The sequence below is a fragment of the Rhinoderma darwinii genome, chromosome 8, assembly GCF_050947455.1.
Source record: "Rhinoderma darwinii isolate aRhiDar2 chromosome 8, aRhiDar2.hap1, whole genome shotgun sequence".
Classification (NCBI taxonomy): domain Eukaryota; kingdom Metazoa; phylum Chordata; class Amphibia; order Anura; family Rhinodermatidae; genus Rhinoderma; species Rhinoderma darwinii.
In genome coordinates this window covers 34509251-34521626 of record NC_134694.1, presented here as the reverse complement: position 1 = coordinate 34521626, position 12376 = coordinate 34509251, and the positions used below count along the sequence as shown (strand labels likewise).

The window sequence follows — 12376 nt, the reverse complement described above, 5'->3', positions numbered from 1 at the left end:
AGCACATTGAACCCATGCGCTTCACCTGTATAAGCCACACAGCCGAAAACTGCATCGTAAAACAGCAGCAATTCACAGAAAGCCCGTGTGCGGTTTTTTCTGCACAGTTCTCAGTCATGTGGCACCATTACCACAGTATGGCTGCTGGGGTCTCACTTTACCTCTATTTGCCTTCCGATTTCAGAAGCATTATCTTCATAATTTGGCACTGTGCAGAGCACCATACGGCAGCACATGGCTCTGTCGCGTACTTGAGGCCTAAGATATATTGAAAAATTCCACACGTAAAATGATTTGAAGTCAATATAGTAGATTTAGTTGTCACTATAAATAATAATAATAATCTCCACCCAGAATATATATATATATATATATATATATATATATATAGTAAAAGTCTATATGGTGGTTTTATACAGAAATATTAGTCTGTTCTTTAACAATAATGCTAAATGAATTTCATTTTTCCCAAATGTGAGACATGACAACATTGCAGATAAATTAAGTTGAGGAATTCAAGTATAAACCGTTTTTTTATATCTCTTCTGGGTCCATTACACAAGTTGCACTTAACAATGATGTTTTTTAGCATGTGTCAGCAGTAAGTTTGGGTTCCGGCTTGTCCTCAGAATGCGACTTCTGGTGGTTTTTGAGATGACCATGTTCAGAAAATGTCTCTCCACAGTCACTACAGACATATAGGATCTCCCTTGTGTGTATTTTTTGATGTATGATAAGGTAGGATTTGCGAGTGTACCGCTTACCGCACTCATTACATGCAAACGGCCTCTCTCCTGTGTGTATTCTTTTGTGTAGCACCAGCTGCAGCTTGCGAGTGAATCCTTTCCCACATTCAATACACACAAAAGGCTTATCCGCCAAGTGAGTTTTTTGATGACTGGCAAATGTTAGCCGGTTACTGAGGCTTTTTCCGCATTGGTTACAGATATAGATCGTATTTTCAGTATGCAGTTTGTGATGGGCTACAAGGTTTGAGTTACTACTAAAGCATTTCCCACACTGCATACATGTGTATGGCTTTTCCCCAGTGTGAATCCTCTGATGAATGACAAAGTGTGACCTATCGCTAAAACATTTTCCACATTCCGGGCAGGAGTAGGGCTTGTGTCCCGTATGGATCCTTTTATGTAATACAAGATGTGAGCTCTGGATAAAGTTCTTTCCACACTCTATGCATGCATATGGCCTCTCCCCAGTATGGATCCTTTGGTGAGTGGCTAAAGTAGAACTTCGAGTAAAGCTTTTCCCACAGTCCGAACACGCATAGGGTTTCTCTCCTGTGTGAGTTCTCTGGTGTGTTGCAAGAGTTGAACTATGAGTGAAACATTTTCCACAGTCCAGGCACACATACTGTCTTTGGCCTGACCAAGTTCTGCACTTTATTCTCCGGCCTGGTTTATTAGCATTGCATTTATACTTTGAAGAAAGAACATCATCAACCAAATATTTGTCAATGTCTAGATTTGTGCTGCTGTTATGAGATGTTCCGTATCTTTCTCCTGATGGGGACATCTTAGTATTACCCATCTCATCCTGGCTGTGGCTCTCTAATACTTCTAAAACAGAGTTTCCCCATTCATGAGTATGAAAACTTGTATCAAGCAAATTCTTCTTATCAGGTTCAGACTCGGAAGACTTCTCCTCCATAGTTCAGAATAACTTGAAATGTCCATGGAATATCAATTCTTAATAGTTTCTTGACCTAAAAGAGATATAGATGGTGATAAAGAAATATAATCAGTATAGCTTTTGCTAATAATATATAATAATCAATTGCCATTATTATATGCTTATGCTTCATATATGTATATTCTGGCTATGTATACTTTGCTTATGAAATGTATTTTATATAATCTTGCTAGCTAAGGTTTGTTCTTAAACCGTATTCCCCGAATATCCGACTACTTCTCTACTTGCTGTTTGTAGAGAAAGGGTGGGTGGATCCAGCGCTGAGATAATTAAAAGGAAACTTTTTCCAAGTTTTAATCTTTCTTCATTAAAATAGATTAGATAGCATGTTGGTAATGATGTCCTGCAATGCTGGGAATATTGAATAAGGATGAATAGCCTACACGTTTCGAACGCTACCTGTGTTCTTATTCATGGCTTGAGCCATCTCAAGCCATGAATAAGAACACAACCCTGTCACATTATAGCATTATAGTTATGTACGATGCTAGGAGTCCCTGCCTCGCTGCAGGACAACTGTCCCGTACTGAAAACATGATTACAGTACGGAACAGTTGTCCTGCAGCGAGGCAGGGACTCCTACCATCGTACATAACTATGATGCTAGGAGCCCGGCTCCCTGCACTGTGTTCGGTCCGGGATTAGCGGCCGAAATACGTTCCGTCCATTACGGACGTAACATGGTCGTGTGAATCCAGCCTTACATTTATATTACTGTTATTTTCTGCCGACACAGCAGATTTTTCTGCATAAATTGCTGTGACTGAAAATCCGTTCCATTCATATGCTGCAGAAACAACCCCATTCAGATATATGGAACTGATTTGAAGTTGCAGAAATTTCTGCAACAAAACTGCTACATGTGAACTTACCCTTAGGGGAGATTCACACGAACGTTGCGTTTTTGCGCGCGCAAACAACGCAGCGTTTTGCGAGCGCAAAAACCATTTGACAGCTGCGTGTGTCATGCGTGTCTGATGTGCGGCTGCGTGATTTTCGCGCAGCCGGCATCATAGAGATGAGGCTTGTCGACGCCCGTCACTGTCCAAGGTGCTGAAAGAGCTAAATCTTTCAGCACCCTCGACAGTGAATGCCGAACACAACAGCGAAAAACCTGTAAAAAAAAAAGATAAAGTTCCTACTTACCGAGAACTTCCCGGCCGTTGCCTTGGTGACGCGTCCTTGGTGACGCGTCCTTGGTGACGCGTCCTTGGTGACGCGCCTCTCTTGACATCGGGCCCCACCTCCCTGGATGACGCAGCAGTCCAAGTGACCGCTGCAGCCTGTGATTGGCTGCAGCCTGTGCTTGGCCTGTGATTGGCTGGAGCTGTCACTTGAACTGAAGTGTCATCCCGGGAGGTCGGACTGCAGGAAGGAGACAGGAGTAATCGGTAAGTTAGAACTTCGGTTTTTTTTTACAGGTTAATGTATTTTGGGATCGCAAGTCACTGTCCATGGTGCTGAAACAGTTTAACTCTTTCAGCACCATGGACAGTGACTATCTCCTGACGTCGCGTACCGATAATTTTTTTGCCGGGATCGGCCAAAACGAGTTTGCCCGAACCCGGTGAAGTTCGGTACGCTTGTCCGGCTTCGCTCATCGCAAAGACACTCCGTTTGGATGTTCGGAAACAGAAAAGCACGTGGTGCTTTTCGGTTTTCATTCATCCTTTTCACTGCTGTTGCGCGAATCACGCTCGTCCCATGGAAGTGCTTCCGTGTGGTGCGCGTGATTTTCACGCACCCATTGACTTCAATGGGTGCGTGATGCGTGAAATACGCAGAGTTTTTGAACCGGTCGCGTATAGTACGCAGCGAACAAACGCTGCGCAAGAATCACGCACTATTTGAACTGCCTCATTGACTTCTATAGTGCTGTGCGTGATGCGCAGAAAATACGCGGCCTGCACGCGCGCAAATCGCGCTCGTCTGAATCCCCCCTTAGAGTATGTGCACACAGGACAGATATGCTGCGTAAAAGTGCACAGCGTATCCGTCCTGGAAGCCGCAGGGAATTCTGCTTGAAAAACTGCACCAAATTGTGGTGCAGCTTTTTGGGTGGAATCTCCGCTTTGAAAAGTAGTGGTTAAAAAAAATAAATCATATTTACTCCCGGCCGTTGTCATGGCGACACGTCCGTCTGTACTGAGTGCAGCCTTGTCTCTTGGGATGACGCTGTAGCCCATATGACCGCTGCAGCTTGTGACCTGGGATCGGCTGCAGCAGTCACATGGGATGAACTGTCATCCAAGGAGGCCAGGCTGTACTCCGAAAAGGGGATTCAAATGCTTGGACTTCAGTGTTAAATTACATCTCCTAAATATTTAAGCATCAGAACCGACAGCAGACACATAAGAGGGGGAATATATTTACTTTTCTGGCTTAGAAAAGTCACAAGGGGGTGGCCTGCTGCAACCTGACAAATTTACTATAATTTACACCAGAAACTAGCTAAAATCTGTGCTAGTGTAGACTTGCCTTTCAGGCGCACGGGATGCGCCTAATTTAATAAATTTTGCGCATCTTACTCCAGTTATCTTTATATTAAGACTGGCGTATGAAACGCCAATAAGTTTACTCACGAAGCATCAACCTACAATCAGCAACAACCTGTTAAACAAGGTGTGAACATGAGTGATACCAGTTGAGTGGATAAAGATAATTTTATGCGTGTATATATGGGTGTGTGTGTGTGTATATGCATAAAATTATCTTTATACACCCCATAACTGGTAATCTGGCACAGGAAGCTTCCGATGACATCATCTATGTAATTCCTGAATCTTTAAATTTGAAGCCCTGCAAGATGCACCAAAGAATTGTGGGAGAAGATAATTGTTGAAATAAATTAGGTGAATAACTTTTTTTTTTTTATACTTTTTGATTAAATAATACATTTCACTCAAGGTTACAGAGTTTATATTGATTTTTTAAGGAGTTGTCCAGGATTAGAAAAAAAAATAAAACTTGCATTTTTCCCCAGACAACATGAACTAGGCCTTGAAATACTGGGTTTCTAGGATGGAATGCAGGGGCGTAACTTTAAAGGATGCAAAGGTTGCAGCCACACTTGGGCCCAAATGGTCCCTGACCCCTATAAGACCAGTACTAGAAGTGACGCATGATAGTTAGGGAGCCCCCTTACAGATTTTGCATTGGGGCCCAGTCGCTTCAAGTTACGCCTCTGTTTAAATCTGACTAAGAACATCTGCATAGAGTTTGTATGTTCTCCCCATGTGTGCGTAGATTTTCTTCTAGTACTCTAGTTTCCTCCCACACTCCAAAAAACGTACTAATGTTTTAATTGATAGGTAATAGCTGAAAGGTTAATTGGCCATTATGTGTGTTTGAGATGTTGAGGTGCTATATAAGTAATAGAAGTATATAAAGTTGTAAATAACTCAGATCCCCACAGGGACAGAGTTAATAAAGTTAGACCATATTCTGAAAAATACTTTTGTCCTGTGTGATGTGTCCAATTTTTGATGTAACCACATTGTCTGGAAGACCATAGTAAAGTTAGTAAGTAGGAGGGCTATAGAAGGAAGTCTGTCCACAATCCAGCTATGGACAATAGCAGTAAAATATCAGTAATATGTATCATATCAACCAAGGCTTAATGAGCTGATAAGGTGAAAACAGTATTGATTGACCTCCGACATTGATCATGAATTTTATGCCAATAATACTTTATTATTGTATAACCCTTTGTGCAATGCATTAATTCAGAAGTTGCAGATTTACATTTAGGGCACTAAGCTGCCGAGGTCAGATCCATCATAGTAGCCCCTATGGAGAACTGAAATTGAATGTCTACATATGCAGCAGAAGGCAGCAGACTATTAGTTGTGGTATGAACTCTGGTTAGATCAACCTCTTAATTGTGTGAACTCTTTTAGCTACATGTCTATTCCCCCTTACTTGGTATCAAGTCCAAAAGACTCCCGAGTATTAAAGCGTAGCTAAACGTTTGACAAACTTCTGAGCACTGAGACCCCCACCAATCGCTAGAACGAAGCAGCTGAAGTGCTCATGTGAGTGCTCAGCTGTTTCGTGTCTGTTCGGCATTTTCCGGAAAGCCGATGTATCGGAGTACGGGCTCATAGACTTTCTATTGAGTCCGTACACTGATACATTTATTTCCAGAAAAAGCCGAACAGACACGAAGCGGCTGAGCACTCACACGAGCACTTCAACTGCTTCGTTCTAGCGATTGGTGGGGGTCTCAGTGCTCTGACCCCCACCAATCCAAACTTCTGACATGTCACTATGACATGTCAGAAGTTTGTCAAACGTTTAGCTACACTTTAAACATATAAAAGTCGTAAACTCCTTATAGGAGAGCACTCCAGAACAACAACAACGTCATGATTTAGGATGTTGTCTTCAAGTAACTGAAAGACCCGCTTTCCATAATGTTTTGCCTCTAAGTAGTTAAAAAGAGATTCTGGTAATGTAGGAAATTGTTGAGGAAGATCTTCCTATGAAACCTGTCATCCCTGCAAAAGTGTTTAATGCAAAAAACACCTTGGTTGTACATTGTTGACTGCCTCAGTTTTTCAATAATTTTTGGGGGATCTGGTGCTATTTTTAGGATCCAAACACATCAACTACTTCATAAAATGTAGCCAAAATCATTCTAGTCTTTACAGTCATGTCTCATGGACTGTTAAAAACTTTCTTTATTTTTCCCGAGTTCAGGTACACAATACTGATACCCCAAACAGTAGCTACAGATAGACCACCGAACCAAGGACCACAGTTTGCGAGGCTACTAAAAATATCCCACCAAGCACAGATACTGGAAACTTGCTGTCTAGATTGATCTCCCATTTATCCATTACCCGAAACCTCCTCACTGCTTCTGACGGATACCTGACACTTCTTCCTCTACTCATAATTCATAAATGCTGATTCAGGTGTCACTATGCCCTTTTTTAGTTCCTAAACCTTGGGGAGAGAAGAACATGGTTGCTCAGTTGCTGTCATGCATCCTCTGGCAAGAGCAATACCATATTCAACAACAAATACAGTATCTACAAACATTATATCTGGGATAGCTAAAGGTGGATCTGTGCTTTGTTTATGAGGCAGCTCGACCTCACCCATCGTCAACTGTTGTGTTATCTTATAGGACTCATTTCTTCATGTGCTCTAATCATCCAGCCATAGAGAGAGGTCAACAGAATGTGGCGTTCGGAAAGTGAAGAGTCAGTAACAGTAAAACAGTTCATTTTGGCTAAGACCAGCAGAGATGACAATGGAGAAGTTGGAGCTGATAGTGTATGACTAAAATGTTGTTCATTGGTTTTCTCTTCATTACAAGAATTCTACTAGCTTTCTCCTTGGCTCACTTGTTCTTCACAGTCCCATTTTTTAGTTAATCATTGTCATCATTCGCATAAGTGCCTGTCCCCATTAGGGCTTACTATCGAACTTCCCTTTCAGTATGCTTTTAGAATGTGCGAGGAAACCGGAAACCCATGCAAACACGAGGAGACCCTACAAACTTCACATAGCAGTTGCCCTTGGGTGTATTCGAACCCAGGACCACAGTGCTGAGTCTTTAAGCCACCATGCTTCTCTGTAAATATTGGACTTCGTAAGAATATCTGAAACCTCATACTTTGCTCATAGCGTTGTGAATGTGCTGTGCTCAAAGTTTTGAAAACCCAACCGGGGATGTTCGACACTTTGTCCAAGAAAATGTGTATGGATTTAACACTGTGCTGTAAATGCTCTCCTAGAATTCCAGAGCCAGAAAGCCTTCCCTATCATCATTTGTTGAAAGATGTTGTGTGGAACTTAGCGACAGCAGAGGATGGTTCAGATTGTGACGAGTCAGTGACGCAGTAAACACCATTAATCTTAACTGGAAAAGTTGACCAAATTGCACCTTGTTTGTGGGGAACCTTCAAAACCCAACGGACTCCATTTTTACTCACTGGTGTCCATCAGGCGTCGGTGAAATCTGTTGTACAACAGATCTGGCACTGCGTCCTGGCTTCTGTTATAAATAAATATGTTATGATCCATCTACTGAATAAATACTCCTTGTGCTGGATCCTATAAAATCCAGTATGTACGGTATGTATGTATTCCCTTCTATGTTCTTTGGGGACAGATAACAGCAGAGGAGAATTAAAAAAAGATGACAAAACTTGATGCAAGTTTTCATCAGTTTAGATCAGATGCTAACTAGGCCTCATGCACACCGCAATATAAACAGGATATATGTTATACAGATGCCAAATATATGCCCATACTGTACCTCTGATTTTTCACAGTGACACACAGAGGTTTTTCTCATTGATTACACACAAAAAAAAAAAGATTATGGCAACGGACTTCTGGGCACTTAATGTGCAGGAGTCGATTCCCTCAGACCTTTCCTTTGATGAGATCTGCTCCGATATTTGGTAGAAGACCCTACATAGACCAAAAATATAGTTGTGTAAATGCAGCCTGAAAAAAAAAGGAAGTTAAGCAGTAGAATAAAACATTTACCATATCTCAAGTAAAAATAAGATATATAAGAAGCACTGCTCGATCCTTGATTTTACCAAGAGCGGAAGAAGACACAGCGATGTGGCATTGTTATTCAGAGAAAGGATGTTCTAGCACAGACATGGGCAAACTACGGCCCGCGGGCCACATACGGCCCGTTAGGCTTTTTAATCCGGCCCGCCGAACTTGTCCAAGATATATCCGTCCTCAGCAGCTGCTAGTTCGCGCAGGAGGACGGATATATCCGTCCTGTGATCGCGCGGGTACTGACAGTTTACCCACGCGATCAGCGGCAGGAGCACGGCTGTTATACACAGCCTGGCTCCTGCTGCAACTGCCGGAATCGAAGCACGCGCCGATTCCGGCAGTTTAACCCATTAAATGCCGCTGTCAACAGTGACAGCGGCATTTAATGTGTTTGACAGAGGGGGGAACTCCCTCTGTCTCCCGATCGGCGCCCCCGCAAACAAATCGCGGGTCGCCGTCGGGTTTCCATGACAGCCGGGGGTCTAACAAAGGTCTGTCTTCAGCATCTGCCTGTTAGGCCATGCCAGAGGCATGACCTAACAGGTTGCCTGTCAGTTTTACACTGACAGGCAATAATGCTTTGGTATACGAAGTATACCAAAGCATTATATATGCGATCGGCATATCGCATAGTGAAGTCCCCTGGTGGGACTAAAAAAAAAAAAGTAAAACCGTTAAATAAAGTTTGTGAAAAAAAAAATAAAAAAAATTACAGTCAAAGTCAAATAAAACTACTTTTTTGCCCCAAAGGTGGTTTTATTTAATAAAACGGTCAAAACAAATCACACATACACATATATGGTATCCCCGCGATCGTAACAACTTGACCAATAAAATGAACACATTAATTAAACCGCCGGATGAACGGCGTCCAAAGAAAACGCAAAAAACAACGGCAAAATTCTCTCTTTTCTCCCATTCCCCCCATAAAAAATAAAATAAAAGTTCATCTATAAGTCCTATGTACCCCAAAATAGTACTAATGAAAACTACACATTGTCCCGCAAAAATCAATCCCACGTACGGCCACATCGACGGAAAAATAAAAAAATTACGCCTCTTGGAACGCGGCGATGCAAAAACAAGTAATTTTTTTCTAAAAGGGTTTTTATTGTGCAAACATAGGAAAACATATAAAACCTTTACATATTTGGTATCCCTGTAATCGTGCCAACCCATAGAATAAAGTTAACATGTTATTTACGCTGCATAGTAAACGGCGTAAATTTATAACGTGAAAATTAATGCTGGAATAGCTGCTTATTTTCAATTCTCTCCTAAAATAAAGTTAATAAAAGTTAATCAATATGTTATAAGCATCTAAAAATGGTACAATTACAAAATACAACTCGTCCCGGAAAAAACAAGCCCTTATACGGCTATGTCGACGGAATAAAAAAAGAGTTACGACTCTTGGAATGCGACCGTGGAAAAACAAAAAATAATCCTTGGTCATTAACGTGCAAAATGGCCCGGTCATTAAGGGGTTAATGTGGCGCGTATTTCTCTTTATTTCACTTTAATTTTCACTTCGTTTCACGTCACCATTAAGCCCTTCGGTTTTCAAAGAGTACAATATCAGCCGTCACTTTGCCACGAAGCATGCAAACTATGCTAGCAAGCAGTCAACACAAGAACGGGCGGCTACTGCTCAGAGGTTGGCAGCTAATTTACAGAGTCAACAGAACTTTTTTCTTGATAAATCACAGTGCGTATGTTATTTTAATCTATTTACATTTCCTTCTCCCAGTATCTGCGAAATAGTATGTAAATGCCATATCTTGCATATTCCTTGAGACAAATTTATTAACTGATAAGGGCTATTTTTCACATTTGAAAGACAGTTAATAAATTGGGTTGTAGTGTTCTTACTGTGCTATGAGGTTTGCACACACTACATTTAATGCTTTAGTATATCCGGCTCAAACACTCCCTCCAAATGCTCCTGGCCCGGCCCCTCTGTCAAATTTTAGAACCCATTGTGGCCCGCGAGTCAAAAAGTTTGCCCACCCCTGTTCTAGCAGCTTATATTGTCTCATTTCAGTTTAGTGAACTGATTCACATAATCAAGGAGTGGTAACTATAAGTGGTCTATGATCGGGGCGAGCCTTAGAAGTGTGTGGGGGTGCCAACTGTGGGTATTGCACCATCCAACGTAAGGCTGGCCCTCTCTATGGTATACAGAATTTTAACGATTGTGATGGTCAAGCAAAAAACAAAAGTGCCTAAGTTTAAACAGAGTCTAGTGAGTGTCTACGGGGCACAATTTATCAATGCAATTGTGGCAGTTTTCTAAACACCAAAAGCCATGCACAGTTTTTTTCATGCAGTGTATGAGAAAGAAGGTGTTACATCCAGATATGCCTGTCACTTTTTAAGCGTTCAGGAGCTGTGTAGTATTCCTAAATCAATGTGCACCGTGTTGAGGAATACAGGGCACGCTGCATTAAAATGACATAACGGTCTACTGCTCAAAGGTGCACCAGTATTAGTAAATATACCCCATTGTTTATCGTTGGCATGTTTAGCTAGAGATAAAATTATATTATTATTATAAACCTACATATAACAATATATTATAAATCAATAATATATTAAACTGCAATAGTACTATCTACAGCAAAAAGGTGTGTGTGTGTGTGTGTGTGTGTGTGTGTAGATGTATGTATATATGTGTGTATATATATATATATATATGTGTATATATATATATATATATATATATATAATATTGGTAATAAAGAACGTCTGAATTGTTGCATTATGAATGATTAACGTACATGTTGTGCTTGTATGGCTCTGGAGTTGGAAGTGTCATTGTCAGTGTAGTGTTTTCTATCATTCTGCAAATGATGAACTGAGAACAGTCCAAAAAAATACTGAGATGTTCATTGATTTCCTATAAAATTAGTTCTTGCATGTGTATGAGGTAGAATAATTACATTTTGAGCTCTATTGTAGACGGAGACTAATGTAAATAGTAACAATCTCTGTACAGCACCGTGGAATATGTTGGAGCTATATAAGCAAGAGAAAATACATAAATAAATCCATTAAAGATAAATCCTCACAGATCTGCCGGTGTCCTATCATACAGTATAACATATACACACAACTAGAGAATACATTTTATAATACATCCTAGATGACACACACAGATTTCTGCACATGATTTGACTCCGTCTTCTGCGGAGAATAATATGTGACATACATGCATCACATCAGTCTGTTCCTACCTGCTGCAGATGGGCCCTTTTGTGTCAGTCAGCCTCTGGCTGGAGCTCTTTGCGAACCATGGAAAGAATGGTGCCCCAGGGTATGCAGGCAGTTGTAGTTAGGATTCAATCCATGTCATTTCACAGAGCAGCAATTAAACTACAATTTCCAGCATGCTTCAGGCTGGGAGGCGCCACTGTAGCTGACAGTTTAGGCCGGATTAACCCTTGATAATTCCCAGCTGGCAATGAGAGTTCCTAAATAACTGACATAGAGCCAAAGTAAAAGCATGTGCAGGAAATAAACAATGTTCCAGCCCCCAAAATTGTAATCTCCTTGTACATTTATTAGATGAATATCTTTTAAAAAGTGCGCACGTCACATATCAACACACTTCTATGTTTGAAGCCAGGCTGACTCTTAATCGTAGCATTATTACTATCGCTTTGTTTGTTTCTCAGAAATACATAGATTAGACACTAATCTATGCATAAGATCTTTAATTCTGCATCATTCTATAATATATTTATATGTGACAAATAGTACACGTTGCTAAATAAAAGTGCATTCAATTTGTATTGGCTTTTAAATGGAAGTCTCATAGGTTACATAATGATTTCACACCTATAACTGTTTCATATCTTAGGCTAATTGTCACGATCACAGGGTATGTGGACCCACTAGGCCGCTCCGCCGTAGCAGAGAGGCAGCTGGCCTAGTCACAGTCTAAACAAAAGTCTATAGCCGTTCGTAACACACGGGTACCTGAACTAGTCCAGACAGTGGCTGTGGCTTCAGCACGGATGGAGGTCCGTGCAGCAGGTTGCGCCAGACGTGGCGTTCAGTACTAGACGTGGCAGACGACACAGGACGTGGCAGAAGACACTGGACGTGGCAAACGACAGCAGGTGCTGTA

General features: G+C 41.3%; 1 protein-coding gene across 1 annotated transcript; it reads right to left on the bottom strand.

Annotated features, from left to right (window-relative positions):
• Positions 1–585: 585 nt before the first annotated feature.
• Positions 586–11631, bottom strand: LOC142659976 (uncharacterized). The gene is made up of 2 exons (XM_075836623.1): positions 11481–11631; positions 586–1723 (listed from the first exon to the last, which is right to left on the bottom strand). Exon 2 carries the CDS (start codon positions 1666–1668, stop codon positions 586–588), a length of 1083 nt encoding a protein of 360 aa, XP_075692738.1. The 5' UTR covers positions 1669–1723; positions 11481–11631.
• Between the last annotated feature and the right edge of the window lie 745 nt (positions 11632–12376).

Coding starts and splice junctions, on each gene's coding strand:
- LOC142659976 (XM_075836623.1), bottom strand. CDS start 1,668: ATGGAGGAGAAGTCTTCCGAGTCTGAACCTGATAAGAAGAATTTGCTT.